The 24,136-nt window shown below is 39.6% G+C and overlaps 1 protein-coding gene across 2 annotated transcripts in view; it reads right to left on the bottom strand.

Annotated features, from left to right (window-relative positions):
• The window catches only part of DPYSL3 (dihydropyrimidinase like 3), a 73,083-nt gene that overhangs the window by 20,544 nt on the left and 28,403 nt on the right, over window positions 1-24,136 (bottom strand). The window contains exons 1-3 of one of the 2 annotated variants that reach the window (XM_032210216.1): window positions 23,281-23,610; window positions 9,719-9,807; window positions 451-635 (exon numbers count right to left, since the gene is read on the bottom strand). In XM_032210216.1, coding sequence (XP_032066107.1) covers window positions 451-635; window positions 9,719-9,807; window positions 23,281-23,322 — 316 coding nt within the window. In that variant the 5' untranslated portion in view covers window positions 23,323-23,610. Of the gene's footprint in view, window positions 1-450; window positions 636-9,718; window positions 9,808-23,280; window positions 23,611-24,136 lie in introns of those variants that run through there. The other variant, XM_032210215.1, reaches the window with a different exon arrangement.

The following is a 24,136-nucleotide window of genomic DNA, read 5'->3' as shown; positions in this document are numbered from 1 at the left end:
CAAGTAAGCCAATTGTAAAACTGCATATGAAAATTCTGAGAGCTTATACAGAGATGATGCATTTTGGTGAAACAGTTGCGGCTTCCTATATAAATGGTACTAAATCTAGTCATTACGTTGTGCATATACATACATACACACATACATTATATATATAAAGTATATATTACAATGTATTATGTAAAATATATGGGGGGAAGCCACAGTTTATTCTAAAGGATGGCCACATAGATGACTGAATATTCTAACAACTGAAGATAATGTCCAGTTCCTAGTCTTCTAAAGTAGTTTTCAGAAAATTCTTTCCCATGGAGAAAGTGCACAAGATCCTAAAAAGCGTTACAGGTGCATATTATATGCCAGAAATTTAGCTTGCATATTACTAATAATAAAACAGGAGTACTATTTAGCAACATTGAAAATGGATAGAAAAATCCTCCTTGCACTTACTGATCATGGTAGTCCCACCCGCCAGGGCTGCCTTTGTCCCCTGGAAGAAGTCATCCACAGCTGTCATTCCTTTGTAGGGCATCTGCAAGTGAGTGTGGACATCAATTCCACCAGGGATAACCATCCTCCCATTGGCTTCTATAATCTTCACTCCTCCAGGAACTATTAAGTTGTCACCAATTTGCCTGATTGAAAAAAAAAAAATCAAAATAGTTAGAATAGGAACATCCATTTATAATGAAAAACGAAAACCCTCCATAGGATTTAAGCGTCCTTTTCTCAGGTATTTATTATTTGCATCAGTTTGTATCATTCAAATATTTATTTTTAATTTATTATTAAATGCACACCCCAACTGTTTGTGTAAACTCACAAGGCAGCTTACAAAAACATAAAAAATTCAAAATATAAAACATATTCATGACTCCATTAACAGAAATAAAAATCTAATACTGGTAACGTTAAAACAACGAACTTTCAAGTTTCTTGATAGAGATTCAATTTTGGAAACAGGTTATCTGAATCCCACCTCTCCCTGATTATATCAGCCCATCTCATTAGGAATCCTTGGTGCGCTCTTCAATTCTGAGCCACAAATATTCTCCTTTACTGGCATCCTGTTAGTTCTGGCAGAGAAGGCGTGCTTTGGACTATCTGCCAGGGACCTATATTTGGAGGGTCTCAGAGGGTGGGCCTTCATGACCCTGTGCTCATCCTATCGAACATCCTCCCCATCAAAATTAAATTAGCCTCTTGGATGGCCTTGGAAGTCCCTCAATATTTTATTATGTCATCAGGCCTGGGAGTCCCAGGGAACCAGTGACTGGCCTAGATGGTTCCATAATTGAGGGAATATTTTCATTTTCTCTTTGCCGGGGGTGGATGGGTTGTATATATTTCATGTTTAATTATTTTTTTGCTTTTTAATGTTAACTTTTTTATTTTTAAATGCCGGTCATGATTTTATTTAATAATCATACAATCGCCCAGAATCCCTGATCTGAGATGGACAGCTTTATACATTTGTTTGCTAAAGCAATGAATGAATGAATACATAAAATTATTACTTTGTAGAAGCTCAAAGGTATTTTATTCATGCTTTATTCTGCAAACAATGTGTGTCTCTTCAAGAAAAAAAATGTACTTTATTAAATAAATATATAAACTGTATTTTTATCAGAGGTGTTCTGTATATCGCAACAATAATGTTATATGTTATGTTGAGACTCAACAAAATCAGTAGATACAAAGCTTTTCTTATGCTTCTTATGTCCAATGGAAAAGCAACAGGGAAAAACATTATGGAATAGTTTGCTTCGGATCTTCGTAAACTGCAAAGTTGTGAAAGCAGATAAGTAAGTAAGGTAAGTAACCTTCAAGAAGGTTAGAAGGACTAAGTCAGATAGATGTCTTGACATGCATTATAAAAGCAATACAAATGCCAATTGCTTCTCCCTTTGAGAAGCCACTGGTTGTCAGTCTGTTTCAGCAAACAGGTGGGAACAAGATTTGAACTATAGAACTGATATGAGTTAAAGCCTGTTGGCAGTTGATGTTTTTCTGATTTAATTTCAGTTTTTCTAGAATCTGAATTATAAATAGCTTTTGAAAGATAATGTTTTTGAATCTGTGCTTTCTGTCTTCAAGCTCAAGTAGCTATGTGAATAAAACTTACCAGTGGATTTTCAAAAACATTAAAAATACAAGTATTCAATGTTTCGTTTCATCTTATGGAGAAAAACAGTAAGCAATTTTTAATACTGCAACTGCTGTCGGTTTACCTCTTAATTCATCATTTTTTTCTATATTGTTTTCCCTTATTTTATTTATTTGCTTGTATCTGCCTTTATTATTACAAATAACTCAAGGCAGCAAATATACCCAACACAGCTTAGTTCTATTTTCCCCACAGTAACAAAAGTGAGGTGGCTTAGGCTGAGAGACTGTGACTAGCTCAAGATTACCCAACCAGCTTTCATGGCTAAGGTGGGACTTGAACTCACTGACTCCCACACTCTAGCCTAGTGTCTTAACCACTAGGCTAGAGAGTGGGAGTCAGTGAGTTCAAGTCCCACCTTAGCCATGAAAACTGGTTGGGTCCAAATGTGGCTTCCCCCTCTTATTGATGGGGAAAGGAATAGCAACAATCCCGAAGTATACCCAGCAAGACAGGGCTATGCCTAAGGGCCACTGAGAGCTTCAAACATAAAATCCTGCACTCTGTTAAGTGCTCTTCCTCACTTTCAGATTCTTCCCTCCTTTGCATTTCTCTACATCCCTTGCAAGTGTGTTTAGAAGACCGGGTTGCAAGTACTATTGAAGTCTAAAGAGGGAGGGAGAACTGGCAAAACTCTGCTTTTCATAAATAGGAGGATGCTAAACAAACTTCATTTAGAGCCAATCCACCACACTGAAAAGTCTTGGGATAATAGCACAACATACAACAGTGTACACAGAAGCAATTTCCTACAACAAAATAATACCCTGTTTCCCAGAAAATGGGTGTTGGTCTTAACTGAGACACCTGTTCTCAGGGAAGTGGAGATAACATCCAGGAATGGATTAACTCTGTCTGTTATCCAATTGGACTGAGTATGCAATCTTGAATGTCGTGCCTCCTCTAGTAGCTCCTCCCAGATTTTGACGAAGGTGTTGCGGCAGACAAACATGTGATGGTGAAGAAAAAACTCTTCTGGGACTGAGGACTGGACACCTAACTGGGTGAGGCTGGATGCTCTCTCCACCGTCCTGAGAACGGGCATCTCAGGTAAGACCAACATCCATTCTCCATAGTTGGTGGAGATAGCATCCAGGAATGGGACATGCCAAAGCCTGTGCTGTCCTCACAGGTGGGTCATCAGGGCCATAGTCCATTGGTCCATGTGAACTGGTTATAAGACTCACCAGCTGAAACCAGCATCCGATGATGCATAACTATCCAACCTGTAATGACAGATAAATAGCGACAGAGCAGCCCAGGTAACCGCCCTACAGACATCTTCCAGTGAGGCCTGTGTTGCACACGCCGCTGAAGCGGCCACATTCCTGGTGGAGTGAGCCGTGATATTTCTGGGTGGCGGAACAGATTGAAGTTTGTAGGCTTTCAATATACAAGCTCGTATTCAGCAACCCAGAGTAGAAGGAGAAGCTTTGCCGCCCATTCTGGCTGGCTGAAAGGATACAAACATGGTCTCTGAATGATGTATCGATGCTGTCCTTTTGGTATAGATTCAAAGAGTCTTCTGACATCAAGGGTATGTCACCGTCTTTCAAGGTGATGAGTCAGGGCAAAAGTTTGGAAGTATCAGTCCACTTGAACATTGGACACCCCCGAGATGTGTTCTGCCTGTATGCACAGGAGACGAGTCTCTGCCCAGAGGCCCAGCAACTCAGACCCCTGCATGAGGGATCTGGAACGAGTCCCTCCCTTGGCTTTTGATGTGGACCTTTGTGGCCGTTTTGTCCATGAGGACCAGGATGTATGTGTTGGCAACAAAGTCCCTGAAATGAATGAGGGCCAGCTAGACCCCTGCATGAGGGATCTGGAACGAGTCCCTCCCTTGGCTTTTGATGTGGACCTTTGTGGCCGTTTTGTCCATGAGGACCAGGATGTATGTGTTGGCAACAAAGTCCCTGAAATGAATGAGGGCCAGCCAGACTAGCCAATTGATGCTGTGGCGCAGGGCCAATTTGGACCACTGGCCCTGAACCATCGATTGTAAATGAGCTGCCCAGCCGAAAAGACTGGCATCCGTCATCAATGTCAGGTGGTCCGGTTTCTTGAACAGCAAGCCTTTGGAGATGGTCGGGGACAACCACCCCCACCCACCGAGACCTGGTTACCTGCACTGTGATTAATGAACAGCTCCTGCGGGCCCTTTGATGCGGAAGGAGGAACCACTGGAGGCATCTGCTGTGCAGCTGAGCCCATGGGACGATTGCGAAACCTTCACAGTGTACGCCAGGTCCCAAAGACTGGCCTGTCACTCTGGGGACAGGTATACTATGCCCTCTGTGGTATTTATAAGTGCCCCTGGAAGAAGAAGCCTCGTCATGGGGGAGAGATGACTTTTTTTGAGGTTTATGGAAAACCCCTGATCTTGGAGGGCCTGAAGGGTAGCACCTAGGTCCCTGTTCGCTTGGACAGCTGATGTGGATTGCAGCAGGATATCGTCCTGATAGCAGTGGATTCTCACAGTCTGGCCCAGAGATGGGCCGCTACTGCTAACAGCTTAATGAACACCCTGGGGATGATGAGAGGCCAAAGGGGAGGGCCCTGTATTGAAAATGCCTCCCATCATAGAAGAAATGAAAAAACTGCCTGTGATCCGGGAGGATGGGAACGTGGAGGTAAACCTGTGAGATCCACGGATGTGAGGTAATCGCCCTCCAGATGCCCTCTAGGATGGTCAGAAGGGAATGCATCTTGAACCGCCAGTAGACAATGTGATATTCCGGCATTTTAGATTGAGAATTGCCCTCCAGCCTCCTGAGGACTTTGGGACGATGAACAGGAGAGAGTAGAATCCTTGTCCTTGCTGCCCCTATGGAACAGGCTAGATCGCTAGGATCTCCAGTAGATGCTGGATGGCCTGTCCATAAGGAGCCTCTTGTCATGATCCCGAGACACGTGACATCTTATGAAAAACTTTGGGGAGGGGTAGGAGAGAAACTCTAGGAGAGGACACATTTCACTGTCTCCCTGACCAGGCGTCCGTTATTATCTCCTCCCATCGGTTGGCAAAGAAGGCTAATCGGCCCTTGATGGAAAGGTTCTCCAGGCAGTCACTTTTGTCACTGGAAGCAACGACCTCCCACACCTCTGAAGGATTTCTTGGATGAGAATCGTTGACCGCTTCTAGCTTTGTCCTGCTGCTGACCCTATCTGAAGGGTGTCTGATGTTGTGGGCGGGGGAGGCTGAATCCCCCATCTGTCTCTCAAAAGGGTGAATGACGGTAACAAGGGGAAGAGCGAGTCTCAGGCCACCTATAAAGGGAGGGCAAGATCTTATGTTTGTCCCTATATTTGACTAGCAGGGGTTCCAAGGGAACTCCAAAGAGTCGGTCCCCTGAAAAGGGGGTGGAAGCCAGCCTCCACTTATTCCTGGCGTCTGTCTGCCACTGTCTGAATTAGAGGAGATGCCTGGTAGTCCCTGAGGATACTATGGACTTCGAACAAGTTGGGAGAAGGGACACCTCCTTTTCTACCACAGGTTTGTAAAAGAGAGGGTTAGCTAAATCCCCTGACCCTGAAGGGGCATCCTGGGCAGGTAGATCCCATATTGGCCACCTTCTTAGCTTTGAATAGTAGGGATCTAAATAAGGAGGGCTGAAAGAGGCCGACAAAGTTAAGTTGGTCAGGGGTTAGGCCTTTGTCCTGATAGGTCTGAGACCCTGCGCTTGATAAGAAAGTCTGACCAAGAGACCTTGAGGGAGGAGGGTGAGAGCAGTTTAAGAAACCCCTGGACTCCCTAGTTTCTCTAGGGCTGGCTCTATCTGAAGAATGGAGAGAGGCCCTTTGTTGCAAGCGCAAAGCAATTCCCTGCTTAATAGCCTTCGTAATGATGGCTGCCATATTGGTTGGCTGTGACTCTGCAGGTTGTAGGGGGCACAGACCTGAGGGAGGCTGCAGAGATGGGGCTGATATGTCTAGAGGCCGGGTGCCTGGATGCTGGAGAGCCTAGAAATTCCCCACCCTCCTCAGTGTTTGAGAGGGAAAGATCCTCCTCTGTCAGGAGACATCTCAGCCTGCTGGGGACTGTCACAGATGATGGGCAGCTCCTCAAAGGGGGTGTGGACTGACCTGCTCCACGGAGTGTTGGTCTGATGCCCTCCTGGCTGCTTCCCTCTGGGCCTTGGCAAATTCACGGTCCAGGGCTCTCTGGTGCCAGCTTTCCGCCTTTTCTGTGGTTTTGGAGGCCTTTTAGGAATACCCTCTGGACCGTAATGAGGGGGCAGCCCGCTTCCTGGCAGGCCTCGATCCAGAGGTTCATGTGATGGACCCATCGGGAGGAGGGGAGGGCTGAGGGCCTTCGCTAGTTGTGGCAACTGGCTCCAAAATGGGGTCCGCCATGATGAGAACACCACGAGGCAGGGAATTTACTCCCAAGTTACTGGTACCTTTAATTGCGGAGTTCCTGGAGCGAAGATAGAAGCAGGGAGCCACTAAGTGGCTTGTCAAAAGGGGCTTAAGCTCTCACCTGGCTCTCCATCGAGAAGTGGCTGCTGAAGTCATAAAATGGTGCCACCTCATCTTTGCAGCCTTTTAAAATGGCACCTGTCACTGCTGGAGAAGACAAAAGGCCACCACTGTTGTTGGAGGCTTGAGCTGTGGCCGTGGAATGGAAAATAGTGCGCCTTGCCCCCAAGCCTCATTGGGACTGCTCCGTCAATCCTGCGGTCCGAGGGTCAGCGTTCTGGAGTGACCTCATGGTCGCTGCCCTGGTCCGGCTGAGTCCAAACTGCGGCCATGCGGCCTTCAGCACGCAAGGGCTGAAGACCAGAGGCTGCTCAACCTGATGTAAAGAAAGGGAGCAAGCCTCGAAGGTTTGAAGAAAAATATTGGTTGTAGGAATAAATTCTAGAGGAGAGAATTTAAACATGTCTTGTCCTAGGATACACTGAGTCTAAAAGCTGGGAGAAGCTACTAGAGGCGGCATGTCATTCAAGATTGCAGACTCAGTCCGACTGGATAAGATGGAGTTAACCCATTCCTGGATGCTATCTCCACCAACTATGGAGAATAAGCCATATCAAGCCCTAGCATGTTTTTACATGTGCACCTAATATAAGCCCTACTTAAGAACCTGCTCTGCTGCCTGCCCATTCCATCTGGTTTCTTATAGCCATGAGGTTGTGCTGGGGAGGTTTAGCTGCCCCATATGCCTCACACCAGCTTATCTCAAGGCCCCCGCAGCCAGGCCAACCACATCCTGACACCTGCCTTGCAGCCATGTGCAGCAGGAGCCCACACTGCCACTGGCCCACTTCTGCTTGCTTGTGGCTGCAATGGAGCATGAGGTTGAGTGGTGTGTTGATGCAGTGGCTATGAGGCAAAGCAAGTGTCGGGGCATGGATGGCCTGGCTGCGGGGGCCCCGAGATAGGCTGGTGCGTGATGTACACACCACCTGCTCACCTCACCTTGTGGCTGTGGCACGTCACTCGACCTCCCGCTGTTGCGACTGCAAGGAAGCAGAAGTGGGCCAATGGCTGCTGTCGTGAAGTGAGGCAAATGTTGGGGTGTGGGTGGCCTAACTGTGGGGACCCTGAATTAAGTGGGGGCTTGGGGCAGCTCCATCCCCCCGCTTCTCAGTGGGGGCATCACATGGCCTCCTACCCCACTGCAAACAAGCAGAAGAAGTGGACCTCCCATACATAGAAAAAAAATAAGACACCACCAAAATATAAGCCCTAGTGCTTTTATTGGGCCCCAGGTAATCACAATGAAATTTCATTAAATAAGCTGACTTGATAAAGGCTCCACATAGCAAAACTGTCATAATCAAATATAGATAAAATCACTATGAAAAATATTTTTAAAATATGCATATTACATTTTCTAGAAAGTTGCCTAATATAAGAATTCCTTGCTTCAAAATTCAACACCTTTTTTCTATTGAAATAAATAATACAACAAATTATACAATCATACTTGAACTAATTAAATAATTTCTGTGGCCTCTCAAAACAGTGTTAATCTCACTCAGCATACTACCTCAAACAGCAAGCTATAATTTCTGAAACTCATGACCAAGACTGCAGTGAGTTTCTAGTCCCTTATTCTTATTTCTTTACAGGTAGTCCTCAGTTAATGACAATTCAAACAGTGACTGTTGAAGTTACAGTAGTGCTGACCGAATGGTGATTCTAGCTGTTCCAGCTATCCCAGCACCCCTGCAATCACATGATTATGATTTGTGACTTTGTGATTGTGCTTTATGCTTTTATTACTTGCAACAGAAATTCTGATCCTGATTGCTGTCATAACTCGTGTACGATCTGTCCAATATCAAGTAGCATAATACTTCTCAATACAGAGAAAAAGCTACTATAGACTATTTAATTTGCATAATCCTTCTTTATATTCGATGTGAGGTGAAGTGAAACAAAGAGGGAGAATCAATTCATTCAAAGCTGAGTAGGGATATGAATTATAATATCCTCAATCCAAGTACGATATTACTTTACTAAAATTCTCTATAGGGTTAATGATCCTCAACTAAATATTAGGATAGTAAATTCAATCATTCTGCATATGTATTGCTTTACATTAGTATGCACTATTTTCTACAACAGCATTCCCTATGCTATCTTGCAATAAAAATACAATTTTCCTTTTTGTAATTTGTTTTTCTGTGAAACAAAGAATTTTGCTGAAAATATATCAAAACTAACTATAATTTGTATGTTTTAAATGATAGAATTTTGGTAGATTAAATTATTTCTTAATATGGACTTATATTTTACATGAGGCTACTTTTTTTAAAGAGTTTTTTCAAATAATTCAATTAGTGTAAGAAACCTGTATTACAATAGAAGCCAATTTTTGAAGATACGGTTTAGATGAAATTGCTTCAACTGAAATTCTATGACCATTCTGGGTTTTTTTTTAAATGATCCAATACATTATGCCATTAGCAACTTTGATTTTCAGTTCACAATGAACTCCACTTTCAAATGCTAATTTTTACTTCCAAGGTAACATTTAAGAATGTTTTAAATACTAGATGGCAAATATGTCAATATTTGATGCACTGAAAAATTATTTGTAAATTACAAGGTATATTGCTGATGGTACAACAATATACATGTTTTTTAAATAAACCAGCAGTTTATAAATTACATAAAAACATGATAGACTTCAGATGTAAAACATTCCATAATGATATTGGGATTTAATCCTAAATACATATATTTATAGATCAGAAAAAAACCCACAGCTTTTAATCAGTATAAATGATTATTATGACTTGGCAAACATAGACAGCAGTCAGATTAAAAAACATCAGATATTGTAGCCTTACTTAAAAATTCCCCTTCACTTTATAATGGAATGACAAGTCATAATCCTGACATAAATTAAACTTGCCCCTGTTCACTTCACCAAAGAATACTTCAATATATGAGAGTTTAAATCCAGTAAGTATGAAGTAACAGTAGATGATGTAGGATGTTCAGACAAAACCCAAACAGAAGCTGGTAACAAAAGACTGCTGAATTTCTCTCTTCAATTGTTTTTTTAACAAGCTTTGGAAACGTTATACTTACTTTATAAGACCATCCTCCATGTAAATGTCAGCATGAAAAGAATGATCATCATTGACTATTCTTCCTCCTTTAATAAGAAGACGGTCACTCTGCATGAAAGAAAAACAAAGAATATATGTGTAGTAATTATACAATTAAAGTGCATGTCATTTTCTATCAATCTATCCCTCTCCAGAAGGAAGAGAGGGAGAAATACAAAATTCAAATATTGAGCTGAATTAAACCATGCCAAACTTGATTTTCTAGGTTTTCAGAAAGGATAATTTTAAAAAGAAAGGAACTTCAGCTCATCCTATAGTAGATTTGGGATGACAAATGTAGTAAAATGTAGCAAAAGTCAACCATACTGCCCTAGAAATTCCAGCCATTCATTTCCTATAAGAGGTTTTTCATTTTGCGTTGCTTACAGTCAAAACAAAACTTTTGAGACATTTAAATTAACTTCATTTACAGTTTACACATGACATTGAGAGGTTTAAAACATAACATGAAACTCTGAGAAAAAAGATTAACAAGAGAACAATTTCTAGAAAAGAAAAATGACTTATTTTATGGACAGAAGACTTCCATCAGCATAGCATAAACCCTGAAAAATATTCATAAAGGCTGCTCACACATGGTTTTGAGCATTGTAAATTCCTTTGTCTACTACCTGTCTAGATGCAAGATGTCATAAGATTTATTACTTCTGATATATTATGGTTTTGGTATGCATATATTAATTAAGAAATTAATGATAAATATACTTTGAAAAATCCTCCCATATTCTTTCTATACTCAATATGGGACATTGGGTTACAAACTTCCCTTCCACTTTCTTTTGTCTGTCTGAAGTATTCTCACTGCTGTTTATGAACAATGTGTCTCATTGTGTTCCAACTGAAAATTCCTGTTAATTATTTTCTAACAACATTCTTTTTGAATGATGTGTCATTATATTACCCCCACATTTTAAAAAGTTAATCAGCTTCAGAGAATGTGTTACAGAAGCAAAAATCTGAACAACTGATACACATTAAATCCTTTGCAGCAGACTTATTGGTATTCATTTGGCAATAATCTCACCACTGAGTCACAATCTTATCTAATGCCACAACAGCAGCACTATATATAGCAAAGAATATAATGTACCGGTTCCCAAATGCATACTTAGACTGAAGGAGGAGCTCAGATTTGAGAAGTTAAAAAGATGATTACCACAGAACAACCAGGATAAGCCTCTGCATCTCAAACTATTGGTAGGTTTATGGCAGAACAATGCCAAACTAATGATCTGTTTATTCAGAAAAGTTTTGATTTGTCTTTAGTTGGTTAGTTATCACAAAATGATGGAAGGTTGTTCTATCTTTACTAAATATGCATTCTATATTAAAGTGTGGATATTTTGGAGACGCAGAGTACATGTACTCAGCTTAACACCACAAACATATTCCAACTGCTCTATTCAGCCTGGCTTAAGTATTTTTGTAGTATATTTTCTTAAATGCTTCACTTTCTAATCAGTTTGCTGATTGCTATAAATACAGCTTATTTCTGAATAAACATATATGATTAAATTATAAGGCCCCAAGTATGTGAAATAGTATATTTGAATGAAATTCTCCTCAGAAAAATATGCTATAAGACAGAGGCGTCTGACCTTTTGGGCATCAGGGACAAATTCCATGGAGTGTGTATTTTCCACGGAGCGGGCGAGCATGGTTTTGCACACTGCCTGGATCTTGTGTATGTGCAGATGGGGTTTTGTTCACTTGCATGGCCTGGTTACTGGCAGTCCCGAGTCCAATACTAGCCCATGGCCCGGAGGTTGGGGGTGGGTGGGTATTGCTATAAGACATTGCTTTGTATGTCTAAAAGTAGTACAGGATTTGACTAACGTGCCTATAAATCTACCAATCACTTGAAAATATTTCATGAATATTTTGAAAAGATACACAAGACATCATTTGTAATTAATAACATAACTAAATGATAACAAACCACTGTTTTTATTACATGCCACAAAAAGTTGAAACGTCAATCAATTCCCATTTCTTGGAAATGTTATTTTAGTTCCATGTAAGTCAGATTCCTTGTTCATGTCAATATCATGCAAATTTCGGAATATGCTTTAATGCCAAGGTAAATAATGTAGGACCTCCTTACAAGGAATGCTGTGTGCACTGCAGAACTTCAGTGATTACATTGAAAAGCCAAAATGACTGTGTGTTAGAAAAGCCAATTTATTTTAGTGTGAAAATAACCAACCTGAATTTGCTAATGAAAGTTAAATGATTGTGTTTTTTCTATTTGAAATATCAAAAGTCATTCAGAATTTATAGTTAGAAAGCAATTAAGGTTGTTACCTGTAATTTGTAAGCAATTTAAGATGTAAAGCCTTCTACTAATCTGTCATTTATATACTATTGTAAACTCAGGGCTGAATTGTTGGGTAATAAACTAGAGATCTATCATGCTTTGGTTTGTACAAAGAAGGGAAAAAATCTGAAGAGGAACCCCCCCCCCCCAATTCCATCCAAAAAAGATTTGAACAAACTTGATGACTACAAATATTCATTCTCCAGAGAAGCTGGGGTTGGGGAAAACCCACTAGGTGGTAATGAAAAGGTCTATCCTAAAAAAGCCTGAGATGCATCAGCCTAGTTAAAATAGGAATACTACATATAGCAACTGCTTTGGTGTATCCCACATCCTGTCATTCTTAAGAACCACATTATGCTATAGCCTGGTTTTTAATTTATGGAAATTACACTCAAGAAAACAGTGAAAATGTTCTGAAGTTTGGATCTGGAGGGGTGTGGATAGGTAAGAAAAGGCTCATACGTAAGAAAGAGAAGTTTCAGTGGTGATACACCTGTTTTCAGAGATCTCCCAATAAATTTTCAGTGGGACTGCACTATCCCAGGTGAAACTTGTGTGCATTGGGGGGGGGAGAAGGAGGGCTCCTGGATTTCTGGTTTTTGATCTATCAGCAAATAGCAGCTACAAATACATTTCATGTGCCATTTATATCAATTATGGCCATTTTCATAGTCACTCAAACCTGAATCACCTCTTATATGTGCTCTATATGGGGTTGCTCTTAAAGACTTTCAGGCGTGACCCGTCAAAACCGCGCTCCACAAAAGCGCGCATTTGATGTCATCACAGCGCGATGAAAAAAATTAAAAATTGAAATAAAAATAAAATTAAAGCAAGCCGATTCACATAAAGGTAAGGGTTAGGTTTAGGGTTAGGTTAAGGGTTAGGGTTAGGTTTAGAGCGTTAGGGTTACGTTTAGCGTTAGGTTAAGGGTTAGCGTTAGGTTTAGGGTTAGGTTAAGGGTTAGGTTTAGGGTTAGGTTAAGGTTTAGGGTTAGGTTTGGGGGGGTTAGGGTAAGGTTTTCGCTTTATTTTTACATTTATTGATCACAGCGCGATGTTTTCGTCGCGCTGTGATGACGTCACGTACGCGCTTTCGTCGAGCGCGATTTTGTTGTCCGTGGTTTTGTGGTGGAACCCTTTCAGGAACTTCAGTTTATTCATAATGCAGTTGTGCAAAAAGTTTCATGTGGATATTGTTTTGTCCATGTGTCATTTGCCTTCACAAGTGATGCTGGTTACCAATGTACTTCAATGTGCTGGTTCTCATCTATACTCAAGCTCTCTTTAAAACCTAGATACTTAAACAACTTTCTTTCTTGGATGTTTCTGCACATCTAGTGAGATTTGGAAAGTATGCGCTGGATTTCATCAGTGAGGTAATGCCATCTTGAAGGACCCAGAGAGGTCCCTTGTCTGTAGCTGAACCAGTCTTTGGAATACTGAGTCTGCATAGCCCTGGCACTATTGCCTTTTAGGAGAGCCTTGAAGACCTTGATTTACATATGGCATAAAGACTTGTGATCCCATTTAGTCCTTGTTGTTTTGTACTATTGTTTCCTTGATATCAGTGTATTAAAGTTTTATTATTGATGGCTATGTTTATGCCTCTTTTACTCCGGATTACATTATTCCAAAGATTGACACAGCTACAGGCAGGGAATTTTTCTGGGCTCCTTCATTATTATGTTACTTCTCTGATGGGATTCCAGGACAAGATAAACTTGCCAAATTTTACTAGATGTGCAGATAGTCTCCAAGAAAGGAAGTTGTATAGGTATCCAGTTATAAAAAGGGAGGAAGAGCAGGCTAGGCCAATGGAAGATACAATACAATGTTATTGGGGATAGCCATGGGGAGGCAAGGAAAGGAAGGCACTGGTAAAATCAGATGTTGGATTATCCAGTGGGATATGCCATGAATTAAAATCAGCTAAGGGGAGGCAAGAAAGGGATGGAAGGAAATGCAGCAAAGTCATTCATATATATTGCGTATCAACTATTGTAGCAATCGTTGACAGGAGAAGGAAGGAAAGGTATTGGGAAGATTAGGGCTGGATAGACTGAAGGGATACACCATGTTGGAAGCTACTGAGGAAAAGTGGATGGTATGCACCAGCTTTTCCCTATTCTCCCTCTAATGCAGTTCTTGACCTATGACCATTCATTCAGTGACCATTTGAAATTACAATGGCATTGAACAAAGGGACTTATAATCCTTGCCCAAAGTTCCAACTTTCTGAAGTTGTAGCACCAAAATGAACAAAATTTGGTGCTTGACAGGGCATCCACTCTTACATCATAGGAGTGTAGCAATTTCCCCTTCCTGACTGTGGGCCAGGAGACTTTGGCCAGTTAGGTACACTGGTGTGTAGAAATCTGCCAGGGGCTGGAAGATTTAGCTAGCTAGGCCCAACGGCATGTAGGCATCCTCTCTTTCCTCCATCATGGCTTTTTCTTTACTTTGCCATGCCCGGAAGTCTCACCAGGCATTTCGGGAGTAATGGTGAGGCACAGAAAAGACCAGACCTATCAGGATTTGGGGGGAGGGGGCAAGGAGGAGGTCCTGGGCTACCTGGGAGAGGCCTTTTGACCCATAGCAACTTTCCACATGCCGGTAGGCACTGGGCCTCCCAAGATTCCCTTACCCTGAGGCACCTCTTCAGTTACTTAACAACCGCAATGTGGAGAGTTGGGTGGTAATTGAGTGAGGCAGCCATGTGGATGTCGCTTAATGACCACAGTGAGTTATAATCAAAATTCTGGGCTCAATTGTGGTCTTAAGTTGAGGACTACTTATATTTGTGGGCTTTATTTCAGTAAAAACCTAGGAAAATGAAGGTACTCTGGGTTTTGTTTCTGCTACTTGACACTTGAGAATGGTTCAGCAGAACTTCCAGAAAGTCAGGGGGTTGTTTTGGCTAAAAACCACTGTATTGTTTGTTTTATAAACAAAATGTAAGTTTTGGGAAGGTCAGATTTATGCACAATCTGAATTGCTCATAAAACTGAATTTTTAACGTATTTTCTGAATTATTATTATATTTACTCCACTAACAGCATCCAATCAATGGTGAGGTATGCTCTTCTTAGCTGTGCCATTGGATACTGCTCTCTGAGCTAAACACAGATGAAACCGATATCAGGCTCCAGCAACAAGCCAGTCAGGTTTTATTTTGGTTGCAACCAAATTGATCAACAGTTTCTTACATCAAACTTGGTTGTTAGGCGTCTGTCTCCCTGACCATGTCAGCAATCACACAGTTCAGAAGAAAATGGGAATTGTGTCAATATCAAAGAAAATGCATGAGAAAAGCCTCCAGTGGTACGGCCATGTTCTACAAGCATCATTCCACATCTTTGCCTATATCATCTTCCACTTTAATATAGATGGCAAGTGCCCACATGGAAGGCCAAAGGAAGGATGGTAAGATACAATAAATGTGGGCATGAAATGAACGTTGGCTTACCTGAACGGTTGTTCTCTATATGCTGCAGGAGAGTCCAAGCATGGGTTAACTTCTGTCCAAGGACTGAGTTAAATTTCTTTGGCCACGCCTCCTACTCCATACTGAGTTCAGTTTTTTAATGAGGGTGTGGTCCTGCTGAAGATGTAATGTCATGACACACTCCAGGTACTCCCAGACACTGGACCCCAAAAGACCCCAGGGCGGGGTTGGACTCTCCCGCAGCGCACAGAGAACAACTGTTCCGGTAAACTAAAGTTGATTTTCATGCCCACATTTATTGTATCTTGCCATCCTTGCTTTGGCCTTCCATGCCCATTTGGACCAAAGTGCTGTGCTTGATTGTGCAAGATGGAGCTTGTTGACCTGAAAAATGGACCCCGTATCTGAAGAAAAAAATGCTAGGATGATCATGATGATGACTGACAGCATCCAATCATGGACAAACCCAGGACGGTTCAACCCAGCCTGGATTGTTTTCTATTCCTGCTTGTAACAAAACAAAGAAGGTCCATCTTCCTCTTTTGTATCATAAGCTTATCTTTTTCCTTGAGGAAAGCTATCTGAACTTTTTTGCCCTTTCAAGAAAGGAGTAAATGATAATAATATGAAGCAGCAATAAAAGCTACGGAGTACATTTCCTTCTGTATTAAAATAAGTAAGAATTTTTCAGGTTTCTTTTTCTAAAAAGTGAATGTGAGTTTATCACTGTTAATAATTTTGAAAGCATGGTATGTACCAGATCAGGAACAAAGCATTCCCATTTTTGAAATATTGCAATTATAACCATAAAGAGCTTGGTTGTGAAATCAGATGTATTTATTCATTGAATAAGAAAAAACAAATCAGCATCAAACTCATCCAAAACATTAACTGTGAAGCAGAAAGAGAGGATATGTACAATGACATCATGTCTATTTTAAAATGGAACATCCTAAATACATTCATATATAAGAGGAACTGAAGAGGAAACCAAATCACTTAGAGGAAAAGGATTGAGTAAAGTAAGGACTTTAGCTTGCTTCTTGAGAACCTCTGGACTATTACAATAAACACACTGTTCATTCTGCCAAAACTCATTTAAGCTTCCCCACACCCAACCATGTTTTCCTGCCAACCCTATGTCAGCTTGGATCATTAGCCATTATTAGCCTGAGACAAATACTATCTACAGAGTACAGATAATAATCTCATTCATGAAGTCTACATAACTAAAGCACAGCCTCCCCCAAGTCTTCTTGTGCTTTCCACTGATTTAAATAGGACTTAAACTTTCTAAATCCCCAATATAAAATGAGATATTTTCTATTGTTACACAAAACTTTATTGCTTGTGAATTCCAACACAGAAGTAACAACATATTGTAAGTCAATTTTTTTCCCTAGAGAAAGGGAAAAGACTATGTTCGATATCAACAGGTTGTGAGATAATGTTCATGATTTAGCATTGTAAGTCATATTTTACAATATGACTAGTGTTACTGTATTATTTTCAAATACCTTGATTCTAAAACCATACAGGCCAACAACAGTTCAATGCATCACTTCTAAATCTTTACAAAGAGGACTGTAATTGTGAGAAATAAAGTATCCTAATATGAAGGTTATTTATTTATTTATTTTAATCAAATTATATGGCTGCCCATCTCATATGCAAATCTGAGTGGTTAAGAATTAAAACCTCAATATAAAATAATAATTTAATAACACCTAAACGATCGATCTAGACACTACAAGTAAGATTGCAACAAATTAAGGCATTTGGATTTATTGTTTTGCTAGGGCAAATTAACAGAACTCAAAAAGAAAAGATTTCAGTCCAAAGATAAAAAAAAAAAGACTTGCAAAGAGATACTTCTGCCAAATTCCTTAAGAGACAGCTTAATTGATCTCTATTAAAAAATAATGTATTGTAGACCATACAGGCCACTTTTAGATTAATCAGATCAGATTAATGAAAATAAAAGTAATTTCAGAATATTTCAATTACTTAAGATAGTTTAAACCTGAATTTACGATGAAGTAAATGCCTCTCTTCAATTCAAATTCCTTTGAATCAAACTCATAGACATATCCAAGTAATTTTCTTGGCAACAACATAACAGTGGCTTTCATTGCCTTCTTCTGGGATATTCTTTTTTTTAAAAAAAAAATTAATATTATTATTTGATTTCCCAGCCTAGCCTAAATCTCTGAAATCCCCTTGAGGTCTCCTATCCAAGTGTAAACAGGGAATGTCACTGCTTAGTTCGGGTTGGCTAACAGCTAAAAAATACTAAGATATTGTAAATATGTTTAAAAAGAGAAAACATTTTATCTAAAACTAGATTAAGATTAAAAAATAATCTGAATTCTATATAAAGTATGAGCTAAGGGAAAAATTATGCCCGCTATAAGATATACTTAATTATGGTATGATATGATGAGATGATATAAGATAGATTTGTAAAGTGTAAGATTTCAGCATTTCCACATAATCAGAAGGAGGAATAAGCCCTAATTAATTTTCAATTTAGCAGATAACACTATCACTGTATATAAGACAGAAATTATGGTTTAAAATAAACATTCTTTTATTTATTTGTATCCTACCATTATTTTTTGCAAATAACTGTAAATATGCAACATGCCTTCCTTCTCTTATTTTCTTCACAAGTGTTGTGAAGTTGGTTGGTCTGAAAGAGAGGCCCAAAGTCACCCAGCTGGCTTTCATGACTAAGGCGGGACTTAAACTCAGTCTCCTGCTTTTTAGCCTGGTGCCTTGATCAATGCTAAACAAAATATGAAAACAGCTTTCCGTGTTTCTTAGAAATGGTTCCAATAATTTATTTGCTGAATTCTATTTTGTACACAATGTCAATCCATGAAGCTGCTTTTGAAAACAAGATTGGATTTATGGGGCATGTGCAAGATTGGCATACTACGCAGTTGTCTGCAGTGCTTCTGTTCAGTAGAACCTCCTCTTAACTGTTACTTCTCCATAATTACTTTTCTTATTTGAATTAAAAAAGAGACGTCCTTATGCACACCATATTTGAGCTCTTATATTTCTAATAAGTAAACAAACCAATAAATAAAATTGAACATATCCTATCCATATTTAATCCCTATGTCTGCAATATTTAATGTGTCATAAGACTGACACTCAAAAATAACTAGACACGTATCTATATTGAGGTTGAGAAAAGAGCTGATTTACCCTTGCCAAAGCCCCCACCCCCCACCCCCGGACTTTCCATGTTTATAATACTCAAGGCACATTTGTTGGAAGAAAGTCAACATTTTAAAACCGTTACTGAAAGAAACATCAGAAAGATAACCCAATGACAGTATTTCTCTTTTGAGTTGTTGCTTTTCCTCTACTCAGTAAGAATCATCACACCTGACAACTTTAGGAGGAAACAATTGCTGTTGTACACAGTACACAAGGTGGTTTAGCGCCATGCTCTGTAGTCTGGCAGGTGTGAACACTGCCAAAATGCTGCCTATAGTCTGAACTAAGGAGTGTTTTTCCAAAGTGTTCATATCTACTATATAGGTCCCTTAAAGCAGGATTAGACAATTAATGCTCTTGCCTATCATATGTACCCCTAGCCATTTTGACTTTTTTTTGGGAGGGGGGGGGAACAGTTAGTGCCAGACTTGCCTCATGGTAACTACATGGACAAGTCCAGAAGATGTTTGCCATTTTCTTCTTCCTTGGATTGATTGGCTCTAAGTCTTTCACCCTACTTCCATACCTAAAGCAGGTCTATAACACAGGTTTCCTGATTCTTTGTCCAGAATCTTAACTATTAGAGTTAATGATAATTAATTTCAAAACAGTTACATGCACTGGGTTGCCTCTCCTGGTCTAAAGCTCCAGTAAGATGGTGCTTCTGAGGGCCTTCCCTAGCAGGACCCTGAAAATGAAGTAATCTCAGCTTTGAAATATAGGTAAAGATGAGATGAACTGTCAATGGAAGAAGAGATGTGGTAAGTGTTACTATTAGGTGCAATAAAACAGGAACCAGGATTGTTCAAATGAGCACCAGTTTATCCATGTTGCTCTAAACAAAAATCTGAACTACTAACAGTCAAAGCAAGTTGGTGGTATGTAAGAATCAACAGAATTCAAAGAAGGCTGGGATCAGATATCTTGTGGGCACTAAGGGACTCCAAACTGATGATGCGCCTAACTCCTCCTTCAGGCTTAATCTGGTCATCTCCTACACCCACCCTGCTTTTCCAGCTAAAGATGACCATCAAAGTAGATAAGTAGTAAACAATTATCAAAGTGAAAGTATCCTCCAAAACTGTTTAGACAATTCAAAAAGATAAAGCAAGTGTGTTTGTAAAGCAGACAAACTAAAGAGACAAAGCAGTGGAATTGAAAATAGAAAACAAAGAATAGGGTGTGCCTGTATTTTTTATCTCAAGTCTCTGGATTTGTTCTTTTATTTAGGCTATATTTAGATTTCATCTCTCACATTCTAGATCTGGACCTGAAGATACAGTGGGGGAGAGGAAGGATATTAATCCCTCCAAAAAAGGCAAATATTTTTGCCTTCTGTGAACTAGCACCCTGCTGGGTTTAAAGTAAAGGTCTGTGGTTCAAACCATGATTTCAACATGTCTTTAGGTTTCCATAATTCACCAATTTCTGAAATGGCTATTTTGTGAATTATCATGTCAAAGGCAGCCATTTTGAGACAACACCCATAACAGTTTCAAAAATTCAAATATAAACTATGTTATAAAAGGAATAAAAATATACAATAAAGTTACATTAGAAAGATTAATGTATGTTACATATTTTTCCAATTTCCTGAAAACATTTAAGCCAAAAGCAGTAACTAAGTGAGGCAACTGCCACACAGCACTATGGTACTAATTTGATTAACATTCCCAAACACAAGTTAGAAAAAAATAAAATGTGCTTTTAGGGAGGCATAATACCATCTAAGAAATTAATTCTTAATAATTTTATATAACTTAAAGAGTACACACTGAGATCCAAGATAATGTGTTGAATTAAAATCCCAAGTTCCTTTCCTATACTTTTTGGAGACTTTCAACAGAATCTACCGTTTTTAACATTTCTTCTTCTGAGAAGTTATCTTGATTTTAATCATTTAACATTGAAATAATTTCCATCAACATTTTGGGTTATGTTCTAGACTGTTAAGAACTCATGATCTTAAGAATAAATTACTACATTTATCTGATCCAGAATCAAGCTGGAATTTGACTTTGCTTCATGTAATATATCCTTGATGGCCAGCCTATTAAATAATGAGGAGAATATGAATTGCTCTCAATCTGCATCATCTATGCAGCAATCCGCATGTACCTATATATAATCCTGATCCACAGCATTTATTTCTTCTTTGTAAAATATATTCCTTTATGGCAATAAGTGCAGAGAGGTTTGAGAACTTTACTCAGAAGACACACCATTTGGTCTGCAGGGAATAGCCTTCTTTAAAGTGGTCCCAGTGTTCCTAAAGAAACAACTTCTCAGCACTTCCCACTAGAATTGTATTTTGAGTAAGGAATATTTGCACAATAGTGTAACCTTTGTACATACCTATCACCAATTGTGCATAAATGCATACATATATTTGATCTAGAAAATTAGTTTCTTTATTTGCCATCTCAAAATCTTTTTTCAAATGACGTAATTTAACCCATCCATCCTCAAAATTTTAGGATTACTTTCTCAGCAAGAATTATTTCTCTTCAGTTCTTCTAGAAAGGTAGGCAAACATTAAACATCACACAAAGCTTTATACACATAACTGCAGTTAGAGTACAAATCCTAAGGCCAAATTCACAAGACTTTCCTTGTTTTGAAGCAAAGGACACATTATGGCAATAACAAAGGGGTTCTAGAATATGATTTCTAGATAATAGATGGGTAACCAAACCCTGGTGAAAATGGATTTCCCACCATTTCAAAGAAAGTGTTGGCTATGTCAAATACCAAAGTAGGTGTGGCAACTCTGCACAGATTATCAAAGAAGCAGAAGTACTGCAGTCAGGTGCAGCAGCACAAAAGAAAACAACATCATGGAATTTAGCTAATGGATGTGGATCACACCTTGAAGACTTAAGGGGAAAGAAAATGCATCGCTTTCCCAAGGCTGGTCCTTTGTATTATGCTTGGTACATTTGTCTTGTTTCTGGATTGCTCAAACTGAAAAACAGCAGATAAGACTGATTTAAATAGCAAAAATATTGATCCATAGTGGGTACATCATGGTAATAAATCAATTATGTTCAAAATGATTCTTTGAAGAACTGTGAGTGAAGATGTTATGCTTTCCTGAAATAACCAGGGACGGGGATCCTCGATATTATTGCATGCTAAAATAAACAAACAAAACCCACCCCAAGTCTGACCCAATAGATTCTAGAAGAATCTTATTTTTATGGGATAAACAAACAAACAAACTAACTAAAATGGCATATTTTATTCAGTAACTCAGTAATTTAAGATCACAGGGAGAAAAACATGCTTCACTCTCTACAAAATAAATCTGTAACTTGTATAAACATGCTTTTCAAACTAAAAAAAAAACAAGGCACCCGATTAACAGAAAATTGGTGACTTTTAACCAATTTTCAGGGAAATTATATATAGACGTTAAGCTTTCAGTCAAGTGTATGTTTTGTGTGTGTGTGTTTCATTGTGCTTCCTTTGTTTGCTACAAAGATGGAGTATCCATCCATTCCCCCAATGCATATCCCATCCCACAAAAGATTTCATTAAAATGCATTAGAGACAAAGTACAGCTGCACTCCTTGTATCAGAAGCCAGTAACAAAAAAGACCAGGCCTATTAAAAACCAAGGGGGTACCCCCAGTGCAAGGCGTTTCATTGCATCAACAATAAGTCAGGGTGGAGTATGAATCTCCTGGAAAGGCATCTGCAGAGCACACGCCAAGAAAGATGCAAAATACTGCAATATTTCAGTCTCCCTCTTCTCTTCCATGCTTTACAGCAAATATTTTTTCCAGGTTAGCAAACATTGTATTATAAATGAACATTCCTTGTATTAGTTCATAAATCTGACTTCTCTTTTTATAAAAGAATCAATTCCTTTTTTCCCTCTTTTGTAGTCAAAGCACATGACGCACCAAAATTTACAAGAAATAAAAAAAAATGCCGCAGGCAGCTTGCAGATAACAGCATCTTCTTAAAAGAGAGAGAGAGAGAGAGAGAAAGACAAAAAATAAAATGACATAAAGAGAGGAAGGCTCAAGCGTTTGGCTTAACCTCCAGCTCGACTCCTCCCAAAAATATAGGATCTTAAACTGAACATCTACTTCCCCTATATAAGTTTGTAAATAGAACGTCTTCCCTATGCTATAGACACTTTGGACAACAGGAAGTGGGGGAGGGTGTTAGCTGATCAGAACAATTTAAGTCCGTATTGCAAATAAACAATAGTGCTTTTCATAAGCACCCTACATTTTATTAAGCGATAATGTTAGAACACAAAATGAAATCCTTACAATCATCACTTGCGCAGATTAACAGAAATCCCCCATTTGTTTACTTAAGGGCCATTCCTGCAAACACTCCCTTCCTTTTCTGCATGCTGACCAGCTACCTCCTTATTCCTACTAAAACGCATTCTAGCACCTCTGAAGCAACGCAGCTGGCCATATTGCTGGCATAAACCGTAGCGAATATAAAAAGAATGCATAACAAAACCAAGAACGGAAGACAGGAGAGGTTAAGTCACTTACAGTTATCCTGGGGATATTCTTCTTGCCCTGGTAACCAGACATGATGTGTGGTTGTTGTTGCAGCAGCAGCAGTGCCGGCTCCTATCTTCCAATTCAGAAGCAGCACTAGCTTGCAAAAAAGCTCGAGCTCAGGTAGAACAAATGCCGTTCCTCACTTTTCTCTTTTTCCTCCCTCTGTTCTGCCCCCTCCCTCTTGATTCACACAATAGTAAAATTCTTTCTCTCTCCCTCCCTCCTCCTTTTCCCAGTGACAGCTGGGTCCCTGTAAGACAAGAATGGCTGATGAAGCGACTCCTCCCTTCTTCTTTCCAGTCTCGCTTTCTCTGTGCATTGATTTCTCTCTGCTTGCCTCTTTTGCCTCACCCACTCTTTTATTGCTGTCACTGCAATAAGGCATGACGGCCACTAGAGGGTAGCAATACAGAGACTCCAAACATCCTATTCCAAAGGGAATATATGTTCAAGGATCTGTAAACCTTTTTGCAAGGACTAAATGTCTATGGAGATTCTCAATTATCCAGGTCATGGTTGTCCGAAAGGTGCTTTTTCAAGAGGCGACTGGACTTTCTGGTTTTTCTTTGAAAATGTTTCACTTCTCATCCAAGAAGCTTCTTCAGCTTTTGCAGGATGTAGCCGGTTTCCAAGGCAAACACAAAGGACAGCTAGGTACATACTTCCAACAATATATGCAACTAGAAAATGGACCCAGGATTAGGGATTACTCATCATAATCCCACAGTGGGAAGTCATTCAAGTAAATCCCAACTCTATGGAACAGAATTCTAAAGCAGAATGAGTCCTGCTGGATCAGCCCATAAGCTATCTAGTTTGCCTTTGGTATAAAAATTCCTTATTT

This window comes from Thamnophis elegans, chromosome 2 (genome assembly GCF_009769535.1).
Source record: "Thamnophis elegans isolate rThaEle1 chromosome 2, rThaEle1.pri, whole genome shotgun sequence".
In the NCBI taxonomy this organism is placed as follows: domain Eukaryota; kingdom Metazoa; phylum Chordata; class Lepidosauria; order Squamata; family Colubridae; genus Thamnophis; species Thamnophis elegans.
The sequence above is the reverse complement of the archived record's forward strand: the minus strand, read 5'-3'. Positions and strand labels throughout refer to the sequence as shown.